Here is a 12,117-nt window from a genome sequence, read left to right on the forward strand (position 1 = left end):
GGAAAATTTAACGTTTAAAGAGTGTATTTTGTTCAACTCACTGTTTACTACTTAAAGTCCCAGACTGAGAAATTACATGTTAACTTGTAGATTTGATCAGTAGAAATGCAAGTAATTTCTGTCTAATAAGAAGGATAATTCCAAATGTTACAGTTTATTGTCCTGTCTGACATTAACCAGCCTTATATCAATATTAGCAATCTTTTGCCAACATTCCTTTACTAAATTGTCTGTAAATACTCAGCCCATCAAATGTTCTTTGAACCAGCCTTACCACCTTAGTGGTTCTCCCATTAATTAATAAATAGAATGAAATATTTGACATGTGTTCATTTTTATTTTTGTATGACAGTCACGTTTTCATTTTTTGTAAATAATAATTAATAAGGTAATTTTTTTAAAATTGGAGAACCATAGACTTAAGTTTACTCTAGTTGCTATATATATATTTTTTTAATTAATTAATTAATTAATTAATTTTTGGCTGCGTTGGGTCTTTGCTGCTGCGGTGGTATGCGGGCCCCTCACCGCGGTGGCTTCTTTTGTTGCAGAGCACGGTCGCTAGGCAGCAGGCTCAGTAGTTGCGGTGCACGGGCCCAGCTGCTCCGCAGCATGTGGGATCCTCCTGGACCAGGGCTTGAACCCACGTCCTCCGCACTGGCAGGCGGACTCCCAACCACTGCGCCACCAGGGAAGTCCCTAGTCCCTATATTTTAAATAGATAATGGGGTAGGGGTTGGGGCAAAGGTAGAAGCAGGGAGTCCCAACAGGACCTTTTTGTAGAAATCCATGTAAAAGAAGATGTAAGTTGGACCAGATTGGTGTCACTGGGAAAAATGAATTTTGAGTTTGCCATGTGTATTGGACATCCAAGGGAAGATTACAAGTAGGAAGTTGTAGATATGAATCTTGGGTTTGGGAGAAAGGTCTGGACTGGAGTTAAACATTTGGGAGTTGCTAGCATATAGATGGTATTTAAAGTCACCTATATTTTTGATGAGATTGATTGATGAGATTGATGAAATCATCAAGACAGTGAGGGTAGAGAAAGAAAAGGACCACTGACTTAGCCCTAAGACTTTCCAACATTAAGAGGCTAAAAATAATAAGAAGAGAATAGCAAGGATGGGAATACCCCGGCAGTCCAGTGGTTAGGACTCTGTGCTTCCACTGCAGAGGCCATGGGTTCTATCCCTGGTCGGGGAACTAAGATTCCACATGCTGCGGCCAAAAAAAGGAAAGAAATGAAAAGAAAATAGCAAGGAAAAAATTTAGTGATACTACTAGTGGTATGGGACAATTTGTTTATCTTCCATCTCAAGATGACTTTCAGAGTACATGATGACGCACTGCTATGAAGATAGGAATAATGGATGGTGCTGATAAGAAAGGAAAGGAGGAATATCATTTAGATAAATTAAAAAATGACCAAAGGCTTAAATGTTAACAATAAACTATAACTAAATCCCTAACTAGGCTGATTAAGAAAAAAGAGAGAAAATAAAAATTATTAATATTTGGAATGAAAAAGGAGTTATCCCTATAGATTCCACCAACATTAAAAGATAATAAATAAATATTATGAGCAACTCTATGGCAATAAATTTAACAACTTTAGAAAATGGAAAAATTCCTTGAAAAATACAATTTACCAAAATTGACACAAAATTAACACAAATCTGAATATTCCTATATCTATTTTAAAAATTAAAACTGTGTTCAAAATCCCTCCCATGAAGCTCCAGGTCAATGGTTTCACTGGCAAACGCTTCTCTAAAATATTTAAGAAAGAGATAAAAACAATTTTATACAAAACTCTTTTGGAAAATAGAGATTAAACTTCCCTTCTGTTTCATAAGGCCAACATAATCCTGATAGCAAAACCTGACAAAGATATTACAAGAAAAGAAAATTAAGACCAACATCACTTCTGAACATAATCTCAAAAATCTTCAATAAAATATTAACATACTATTAATATTAACATACAAAGCCTAATCTCCCTAGTCCTGTTTCTAGGACTAGAAATCAGTAAGGAAAAGACCATTAATTCAATTTAAAAAATAGACAAGAAGACCAAACAGTTCACAGGCAAAGAAATACAAAATATTCTTAAATATATTAATTTAGGCTTAACATTTTATGTAATAAGAAAAGTGAAATTCTTCTAGCAGATTAACAAACACCCAAGTTTGATGATATTCTGTTGTCAAGGTTGGTGAGAGTACATACTGGTAAAACCCATACAGAAGGTAATTCAACTGTAGATTTTAACCTGGAATTTACTCTTTGGCAATTTACGTTACAGTCACACCTTCACACACAGAAATTTTACACCAATATATAATATTTATAGGTGTAAAAAAGAATGAAAAAACTCTATACACAATAAGAAAAGGTCTCCAAGATAAATTAAAACAAAGGGGGGAAATAATATAAACGATATGCTATTTTTTTTCAGTATGCTATTTTTATGTAAAAAGATGGAAGGATTAGAATATATACTCACATTGTTATACATGTAAAAAAACTCTGAAGTATACAACAGAAAGTAGTAACATTGATAACCTAATAACGGTGAGAAACATAGCAAGGAGACCGTTCAGGTATATCTTTTCATATTTTTAAACCATGCGAATTTATTAAATATTGAAAAAAATTTTAAGTAGTTACTTTAAAAATTTTTTCAGGCAGCTCATAGAATATCTGAGAGTGCTAGACACAGACAGGAACAATGTTGAAAAAGAGTTTGCACTCTGAGCATGCTGACAGTGGAAACATGGCACTACCACTAGAACCACTGCCAGTACTGCCTTGGGAACTTAGATGTATCATTTACTGTCACAAAAACTGTTATTATTCTCTATTTATAAATGAGGTGACTGAGGTATGAGAAGTTAAATATCTTGCACAAGAGGCATATTGCGATTACCAAGCACAGAATTGTGATATAAACCTAGGTAGTGTGACTCCAAACCTTTCTCAGCTAATTGGTACCCTGGGTTGCTGCCCATAGTATAGGCTAACTTGTTTATTCTAGTAATTTTTTATCCTCTTCAAATCATTGTAACTGGTCATTACAGTCTTTTCTATTTGTTAAGGATTGTTCTATGAAGGGATTGATTTCGATGACATCATCAGGAAAGAATGAAGCATGTATTGAGAAATAGATCAAGTTTTCTGGATTCAGCTTTGGTTTTGCTTTCCAGTTTTTCCATTTCTCTTCATTAGCACTTGATGCAAACAACTCTACCAGGGCTTTTAAAAATGTCATTAGGGCTTCCCTGGTGGCGCAGTGGTTGGGAGTGTGCCTGCCAGTGCAGGGAACGCGGGTTCGGGCCCTGGTCTGGGAAGATCCCACATGCCTCGGAGCAGCTAGGCCCGTGAGCCACAGCTGCTGAGCCTGTGCGTCTGGAGCTTGTGCTCCGCAACAAGAGAGGCCGCGACAGTGAGAGGCCGAGCACTGCGATGAAGAGTGGCCCCCGCTCGCCGCAGCTAGGGAAAGCCCACGCACGGAGACGAAGACCCAACACAGCCAAAAATAAATAAATAAATAAAATTTTTAAAATGTCATTAAATGTGTTTATACCTTAATAACTTTTATCTGCTCCATTACTGCAGTGCACATAGTAATAGTAGGATTCTCTTTTGGTTCTTCTTCAAGTTTCTCTTCTCCCAGAGATCGTCTTTTTGCTGCCTTTCTTTTTTCTTGTAATTCCTTCTTTTGCTTTGTTTGGAAAAATTTCAGAGTCTTAAAAATTTCTCGGGAAAATTCATCTACATCAGCTTCCATGCTTTCCCCATTAAGGTCCAAAAACCCTCCATCCATCCACCTGAATTGAAAGAAAAAGTAATATTAAACTCAGAGGGGCCTCCCTCGTGGCGCAGTGGTTAGGAATCTGCCTGCCAATGCAGGGGACACGGGCTTGACCCCTGGTCCAGGAAGATCCCACATGCCGTGGAGCAATTAAGCCTGTGCGCCACAACTACTGAGTCTGTGCTCTAGAGCCCGCAAGCCACAGCTACTGAGTCTGTGCTCTAGAGCCCACGAGCCGCAACTACTGAAGCCCGCATGCCTAGAGCCCATGCTCCACAACAAGAGAAGCCACTGCAATGAGAAGCCCGCACATCACAACGAAGAGTAGCCCCGCTCGCCGCAATTAGAAAAAGCCCGCGTGCAGTAATGAAGACCCAACACAGTCAAAAATAAACAAATAAATAAATAAATTTATTTTAAAAAAAGACTAAGGAAGAATGATTAAAAACAGAATTAAAATTAAGTGAAAAAAATAGAATATTTTAATTTAAAAAAATATTAAACTCAGAGACTTTTGGTGTGTGAAAAGGCCTTAGAGATTCTTTAGGCTAGGCCCTTCATTTCATAATAGAAACAACTGAGAACAAGTGCAATTAACAGTTTTTCTCAGTCACACAGATAGAATGATGACAGACAATACTAAAACCACAATTTCAGCTATGCTGCATGTGCAAAAATATGAATCAGACTGTAAATGGACAACTAACAGTATCCAAATAAAATGCTGATTTGACTCCATACTTCTAATTCTTAGTGTCAAATGAATGAGTCAAATGAATTAATTGCATTAAAAAATGAATCAACTCTGGAAAACCCAAGTGAGACTTTAGATATTATATTAGTAAGGCTAGGTGGCGCCTTAGCAACATTTGATGCTTCTCCTATATAATATTTGGTTTTTCTTTCAAATGGACAGATAAATCCTACTTTTAAACACCTAGCCAACAACAACAACAAAAATCAATGTACATTTTATAAATCTTTTTATATCTTTGCTTAATTTTTTATTACATTACCAGAAATTACCGTTTTTCTGTCCGTTGCCACTTCAAAACTAAATTAAAAAACTTCTGATAGGGCTCAATGTTAACTTTTAATTTATCCAGTTCAGGATATTTTGTCAATTCCCATCTGAAAAGTTCCTCTTCTTTATTAATAAATTGAACTGCTTCTTCAGATTCCTGAATACGTTTTTGTAGTTGTCTTACATCTGTCACATACTGAAAGCAAATAATTTTTTATTTCAAGAAATACCCAAGAAATGTTATAAAAATAAAATTATATAATACTGCATAGGCTATGTCTTTGCATATATATAGCAACTTTAAACATCAACTTCACAACATTACCATGACACAAAGCAAAAGGTATGGTTATGTCTATCTTACAAATAGAAAACTAAATCACAAAAAAGATTACATAATTAGCAGCAGTCCCAGCCCTAAGAGTCAGGCCTCTGTTTGCCTTAGTAAGCACAGGTTTTTCTATATTATAGAACCATGTCCTGTATTAATCTACCAGCTTGCCATAGCTACTGTCTATATTTATCAGACCTGCTGCATGTGGTCCAGTTCTGCAAATTCTGCAAACTCTTCCATGTGGCGTGATTCCTTTTCTATTTCCAAAATCAGTTTCTCTCTCTTTGCTATTAGCTCATTTTCTTTTTTATGTTTAGCATTCTCAAGGAGCTTTAAGAAAAAATTAATCATGTTAACTATTTTGTTACAAAGCAAAGAATTATCAAATCAGAAATCCGAATGCTTTATACAGTAACAAAAAAATCAGTGAAGTAAAAATAAAACATTGTACAAAAATAAAACATTGACTGATATAAAAATGAAAAGAATAATAAACCACAAAACCACACAGAAAAACTTTCCTATATCTCCGAAGTGACTGTAACAATTCTTATTTATTAAATAGATACTTTAACTATTTAACAGATTCTGGGAAAATAATAAAAGCTACCATATATTGAGCACTTGTTATGTCAAGATTTATTAAACACTCTACCTATATTACCACAAGTATTAGTATCCTCATTTCAGAGGTGAAGAAATTTAAGCATATAGAGGTTAAGAGGCATGTCCAATGTCACAAAATCATAAAAGTCAAAATCTGGATTAGAACTCTGGCTTATCTAACTGAAGTCCATGCTTTTCATTACTACTATACCATCTCACTTCCCAATTTAGGAGAAACTAGTTTACATTAGGACTTTTTCAAAATCTGAAACTATATTCAGTCTTATATAAAATCCTGAATCTGCTACTTCTTCCTGGGAAAGTTACTTAACTTCTCTGAAACTCATTTTTCTCATCTATGAAATGGGGAAAATAGGAGCACCTGGGATTTTTGTATTAAATGATTTAATAGCACAGAGCTTACAATTATTATTATTAATTTGTAAATAGTTCTGACTTTTTTAATGTCAGTCCCACTTTTTACAACCTGTGGGTTAAGCCTAAGCCTGCAGGGCCATAAATGTTGCTAACCCCAAAATCATACTGACACATGAAGATACTTTTTAAAGGTAGATGGCAAGTATGTATGAAAATTAAATGAACATTGTGCTTAAAATATCATAATACAAAAATACATATTGAAAAATATATTCACCTCATCATTTTCATCAAAGATGGGATTAATTTTCCAAGGCCACATAAGGACAGCTGAATTTAAAGCTAAGTCTTCTGGAGGAAATAGAAATACATCTAAAAAGTAACTCAGCCGGCGTTTGGATTCCTACAGAAGAAACTCCAGATATATTAAACCATATAGAAAATCTAAAGCATTATGAAAAAGAGAACCAATAACAATTTCTAATACTCTTTCAAATTTCAACCTGACTCAGATTATTAACTGATATTTCATATTACCCAAACCACATGGGTATTTTAATAACTGTAGGGTTATTTATTTGGCTTCATACCACAAAACTGCAGATTTTTATACCAGAAATAAAGCTTTTTAAAGTTTTCACTTGCAGTTGACTTAACAGAAAGGTACTCTTGAGTCTCCATGTAGATGACTGAAAATGATGATCAAATATGCAGCTTTTGTTCAGCAATCCTTTAAATTTTTTTCTTTTAAAAGATTTTACATTTTTTATTCTTATGTATTTAATTTTTGAATCTTTGTTGACAAAGATTTTAGCATCTTTTATTTTGTTTTGCATCTTCAGTGACAGTACCACTTTTTTTGCCTACCATTAGCATACAGCAATTGTCTAGAAAGAGTTTAGGGGTGAATGGCAAAAACAAAACAAAACAAAACAAAAACCTTTAAAACCAATAGATTTACCTGAATAGAGAAGTTGAATATCTTTACCCTCTATAGCTTACATATTTGCTGTATATGTATATAATATATATAATATGCAGAATGCATCATATATGTATTATGTTGCATGTAGAAATTAACCTAATAAAACCTGATTCATGTAATTAATTACATTAATAGATTAAAGGATAAAAAGCATAAGATCACCCCAACAGATGCAAAAAAAAAAAAGATAAAATTCAACATGCATTCACAGTAATGTTTTTCACTTAATTTTTATTGGAGTATAGTTGATTTATAATATTTTGTTAGTTTCTGCTGTACAGCAAAGTGAATCAGTTATACATATACATATATCCACTCTTGTTTAGATCCCATTCCCATATAGGTCATTACAGAGTACTGAGTAGAGTTCCCTGTGCTATACAGTAGGTTCTTATTAGTTATCTATTTTATATATAGTAGTGTGCATATGTCAATCCCAATCTCCCAATGTATCCTCCCCACCCCCCCATAGAAGAGAATTTACTAATCTGATAAGGGAACCTATAAAAAACCTATAGCAAAAACAAAAAACAAAAAACAAAACTATAGCAAATTTCATACTTAATAGTGAAATCTTGAAGCCTTTCCCTTTGAGATTGGGAACAAGATGACTTCTATTCAACATTGTACTAAAGATCCTAACCAGTCCATTGTAGCAAGGAAAATAAAGTTTTGGAAATGTGTAATGTTTGATAAGGACAAAACCAAAACTGTCATTAACTACTAGTTATAAAATAGTATATGTAGACATTCCAAAAGAATCTTCGGATAAACTGTTAAAAGTAAAAAGAGAAAAAAAAAACATATAAATTTTAAAGTTAAGATATTTAAATTAAAAAATTTTAATTAAGAAAAAATTTAGTGATAGCTATTACTTTGCATATAAAAATAAATTTTATAATATATAATAGTCAAAGTATAAAATAAATATCCATAAGTTCATATAAATAAATGATTGAATAAATTAATAAGCAAGGGAGAAGAAACAAGTCTCCTATGCAGAATAATTCCAAATAAATAATGTAGCTACACTACTCTAAAGGAGGAAAGCACAACTCCCCGGTTCTTAAGTGTGGATGCATACATTGACTTCCTTCCAAAGAAGACAGTATGGAAAGGGGGAGAAAAGAGTGGAGAAACATGATAAACACTACTTCTGCCTGGTGATCAAGCTCAACATCAAATGCCATGTTGATAATATGTATCCTTGAGATGATGTGATGAAAATGGCACTTTTCCTTTGTGATTCTCCTCCAAAAAACCGACTACCCCGTTCTAATCATGAGAAAAATATCAGACAAATTCCTACTTCTCAAAACTATCAAGAACATCAAAAGCAAGGAAAGTCTAAGAAACTCTCAGAGCCAAGAGAAGCCTAAGGAGACATGACAACTAGATACAATGTGGTATCTCAGATGAGTTCCTGAGATAGAAAAAGGGCTTTCAGTAAAAAATAAGGAAATTTGAATAAACTATGGACGTTAGTTAATAATATATCAATATTGGTTTATTAATTATAACAAATGTACCATATTAGTGTAAGATGTTAATAATGAGAAAATTGAGTGTGTGAGGATGTGTGTGTAATATGGGGACTCTCTGTACTATCTACTAGGTTTTTTTGTAAATCTAAAACTATTTTTGTTAAAGTCTATTAATATAAGTTAATTGTATTTTTGTATTCAAGTAACTAAGATGAAAAATTTAAGATATAATTTAATATAACATTAAAAGCTATCAAGTACCTGAAAATATAACTAACAAAAGATGTGCACGACCTCTACAGAGAAAATTATAAAATATTAAGAGATGTTAAAGAAGAGGTAAATGAATAAAAGATATATGATGAACTGGAAGACTCCACAGTGTATGTACCGATTCTCTCCATCTATTTAATGCATTTCTAATCAAAATTCCAACAGATTTTTGTGGAATGTGAAAAACTGATTCTAAAATTTATATTGGAAAGATGCTAATTCTCTACATTTATTATCAATTTTATGCAATCTCAATGAAAATCCCAAAACGTTATTTTATGGGCTGTGATCATCTAATTCTAAAATTTATATGAAAATACTAATAGCCAAGAACAAACAAGAAACTTGATGAAGAATAGAGTGGGAGGACATGCTCTACCAGGTATCAAGAATTATTATTGCTATTACAATTAAGCTGTTGTAATTAAGTCAGTGTGGTATTGATACAAGGATAGACAAAAGGCCAATAAAACAGAATAGAATGTCTTAAAACAGATCTGCACATATAGGGACACTTGATATATAATAGAGATGGCACTGCAGAGCAGTGTGGAAAGTATAGTCTCTTCAATAAATATGTAACTGCTCATGCATATGAAAAAGTAATTAAATAGGACCTCACATCATTCACAGAAATAAAATTCAGGAAGACTGAAAATCTAAACCTGAAAGGCAAAACTAAACAGCTTCCAGAAAAGGACACAAGAAAAAAATCTTGATGACCCTGGGTAGAAAAGGATTTCTTAAACAAGACACAGAAAGCACTAGCTGTAAAAAAAAAAAAAAAAAAAAAAAAAATTGCTCCATTTGACTACATTAAAATTAAGAACTGCCATTCATCAAAACACCATTAAAAACTGAAATAAATTACAGAGTGAAGGAAAGGATATTTATCAATAATATATTCAAAACTACTACACTGGGGGCTTCCCTGGTGGCGCAGTGGTTGAGAATCTGCCTGCCAATGCAGGGGACACGGGTTCGAGCCCTGGTCTGGGAAGATCCCACATGCCGCAGAGCGGCTGGGCCCGTGAGCCACGGCTACTGAGCCTGCACATCTGGAGCCTGTGCTCCACAACAGGAGAGGCCACAATAGTGAGAGGCCCGCGCACCGCGATGAAGAGTGGCCCCCGCTTGCCACAACTAGAGAAAGCCCACGCACAGAAACGAAGACCCAACACAGCCAAGGATAGATAAATAAATAAATAAATTTATTAAAAAAAAAAAAAAAACTACTACACTGAACTATACACTTAAAAATGGTAACGATGGTAAACTTTATGTTATGTATATCTTATCACAATTTTAAAAAAAACTACTATAAATCAATTAGAAAAGGACACACAACCCAAAAGAAAAATGGGTAAAAGACATGTACTGGAGTGAAATACTACACAGCCATAAAAAAGAATGAAATTTTCCCATTTGTAACAATATGGATGGACTTGGAGGGTATTATGCTAAGTGAAATAGAGAGAAAGAAAGCCAGATAGAGAAAGAAAAATACTGAATGATATCACTTATATGTGGAATCTAAAAAATACAACAAACTAGTGAATATAACAAAAAAAGGAACAGACTCACAGATTTAGAGAACAAACCAGTGGTTACCAGTGGGGAGGGGGGAGGGGGAGAGGCATTATAGGGGTATGGGATTAAGAGATACAAACTATTATGCATAAAATAAGCCACAAGGATATATTGTACAACACAGGGAATAGAGCCAATATTTTATAATGACTATAAATGGAACATAACCTTTAAAAATTGTGCATCACTATATTGTACACCTGTAGCTTATATAATATTGTACATCAACTATACTTCAATTTTAAATATAAATAAATAGATAAATAAAAATTTTAAAATACAATTTTCTTTTAATTTTTTTAAAAAACAAATACTAGTATTTCACAAAAGAGGAGCTCCAAACGGTCAATAAGCATATGAAAAGTGTTCTGTTCATTTGTTTTCAGGAAAATGCAAATTAAAAATTCAGTAACCTCTACCCAACAGACTGGCAAAATTTTAAATATCTCACAATAGCAGGTATGGATAAGGATATAAAACAACAGGACTCTTAAACACTGCTGATAGGAGTATAAAATTGGAACTACTTTAGAAAAGAGTTTTGCCTTAGCTAGTAAAGGTGAAAATAAGTATATCTTATAACACCTGGAAGAAATGCATGAATATACGCACCAGCGTACACATACAGAAATGTTCCCAGAAGCATTGCTTTTAGTAGCAAAAGTAGAAACAACCCAACTATCCAGAACAGTAAAATTAAAATAATGAATTATTCTATGGTTATATAATATGAATACCAGACATCAATGAAAATAAATGAAAGTTAAGGAACAATGACATTACTAACATAATGTTGACAAGACACAAAAGAATAGAAATAGTATGATTCTATTTATATAAAGATCAAAATGAAACAAAAATTAGCTATATTGATTAGGAATGCATATTTAGATGGTAAAACTACAAAGAAGAGCAGGAAATGACTACTATAAAAGTCAGGATAGTGTTCACATCCAGAAAAAGACAGGAGATTGTAATGGGCTTCTAGGGTGTTGACAAGGTTCTATTTCTTTCCCTGGATGATAATTACTGGATGTTTACTTTATAACATTTTAAATTGTACAATTTATGTTTTATGCAATTTTTGGTGTGTGTTGTATTTTACTTTTTTTTTTTTTCCTTTCGGCCGTGCCGTCCGGCATGTGACATCTTAGTTCCCCGACCAGGGATCAAACCCATGCCCCCTGCAGTGGAAGCGTGGTGTCTTAACCACTGGATCGCCAGGGAAGTCCCTATATTTCACATTTTTAAACAAAAATTAGAGTACAATATAGGTGAATAGGTATATAACCTTGTGGTGGGGAAAGCATAAGCATATATACTACTAAATGTAGAAACTATAAAAGAAAATATTTTTTTAAACCTTTGTTAAGGATGCACACATGGTGGAACTAAAGAAAAATAAAAAAGATTACTGTAGAAACCAAGTCAACACCTCTAGGAGGTAAAGGAAGGGAAGTAGTTACGGTCAGATAGTCATACACAGAGGGTTTCTAGGGTGCTGGCAATATCCTATTTCTTGACCTTGGTGGTGGCAACATAGGTGTTCGCTTTATAACTTTGTTTAACTATATGTTTTATACACTTCCAATATGTTTATCATATTTCACAATGAAAAAAATATTT

The 12,117-nt window shown here is 33.6% G+C and overlaps 1 protein-coding gene across 1 annotated transcript in view; it reads right to left on the reverse strand.

Annotated features, from left to right (window-relative positions):
* Window positions 1-12,117, reverse strand: part of DNAH12 (dynein axonemal heavy chain 12) — a 235,027-nt gene that overhangs the window by 152,734 nt on the left and 70,176 nt on the right. The window contains exons 15-18 of the mRNA XM_036869723.1: window positions 6,437-6,562; window positions 5,371-5,505; window positions 4,844-5,037; window positions 3,590-3,833 (exon numbers count right to left, since the gene is read on the reverse strand). Of these exons, the coding sequence (XP_036725618.1) occupies window positions 3,590-3,833; window positions 4,844-5,037; window positions 5,371-5,505; window positions 6,437-6,562 (699 nt within the window). The remainder of the gene's footprint in view (window positions 1-3,589; window positions 3,834-4,843; window positions 5,038-5,370; window positions 5,506-6,436; window positions 6,563-12,117) is intronic.

This window comes from Balaenoptera musculus, chromosome 11 (assembly GCF_009873245.2).
Source record: "Balaenoptera musculus isolate JJ_BM4_2016_0621 chromosome 11, mBalMus1.pri.v3, whole genome shotgun sequence".
NCBI lineage: Eukaryota > Metazoa > Chordata > Mammalia > Artiodactyla > Balaenopteridae > Balaenoptera > Balaenoptera musculus.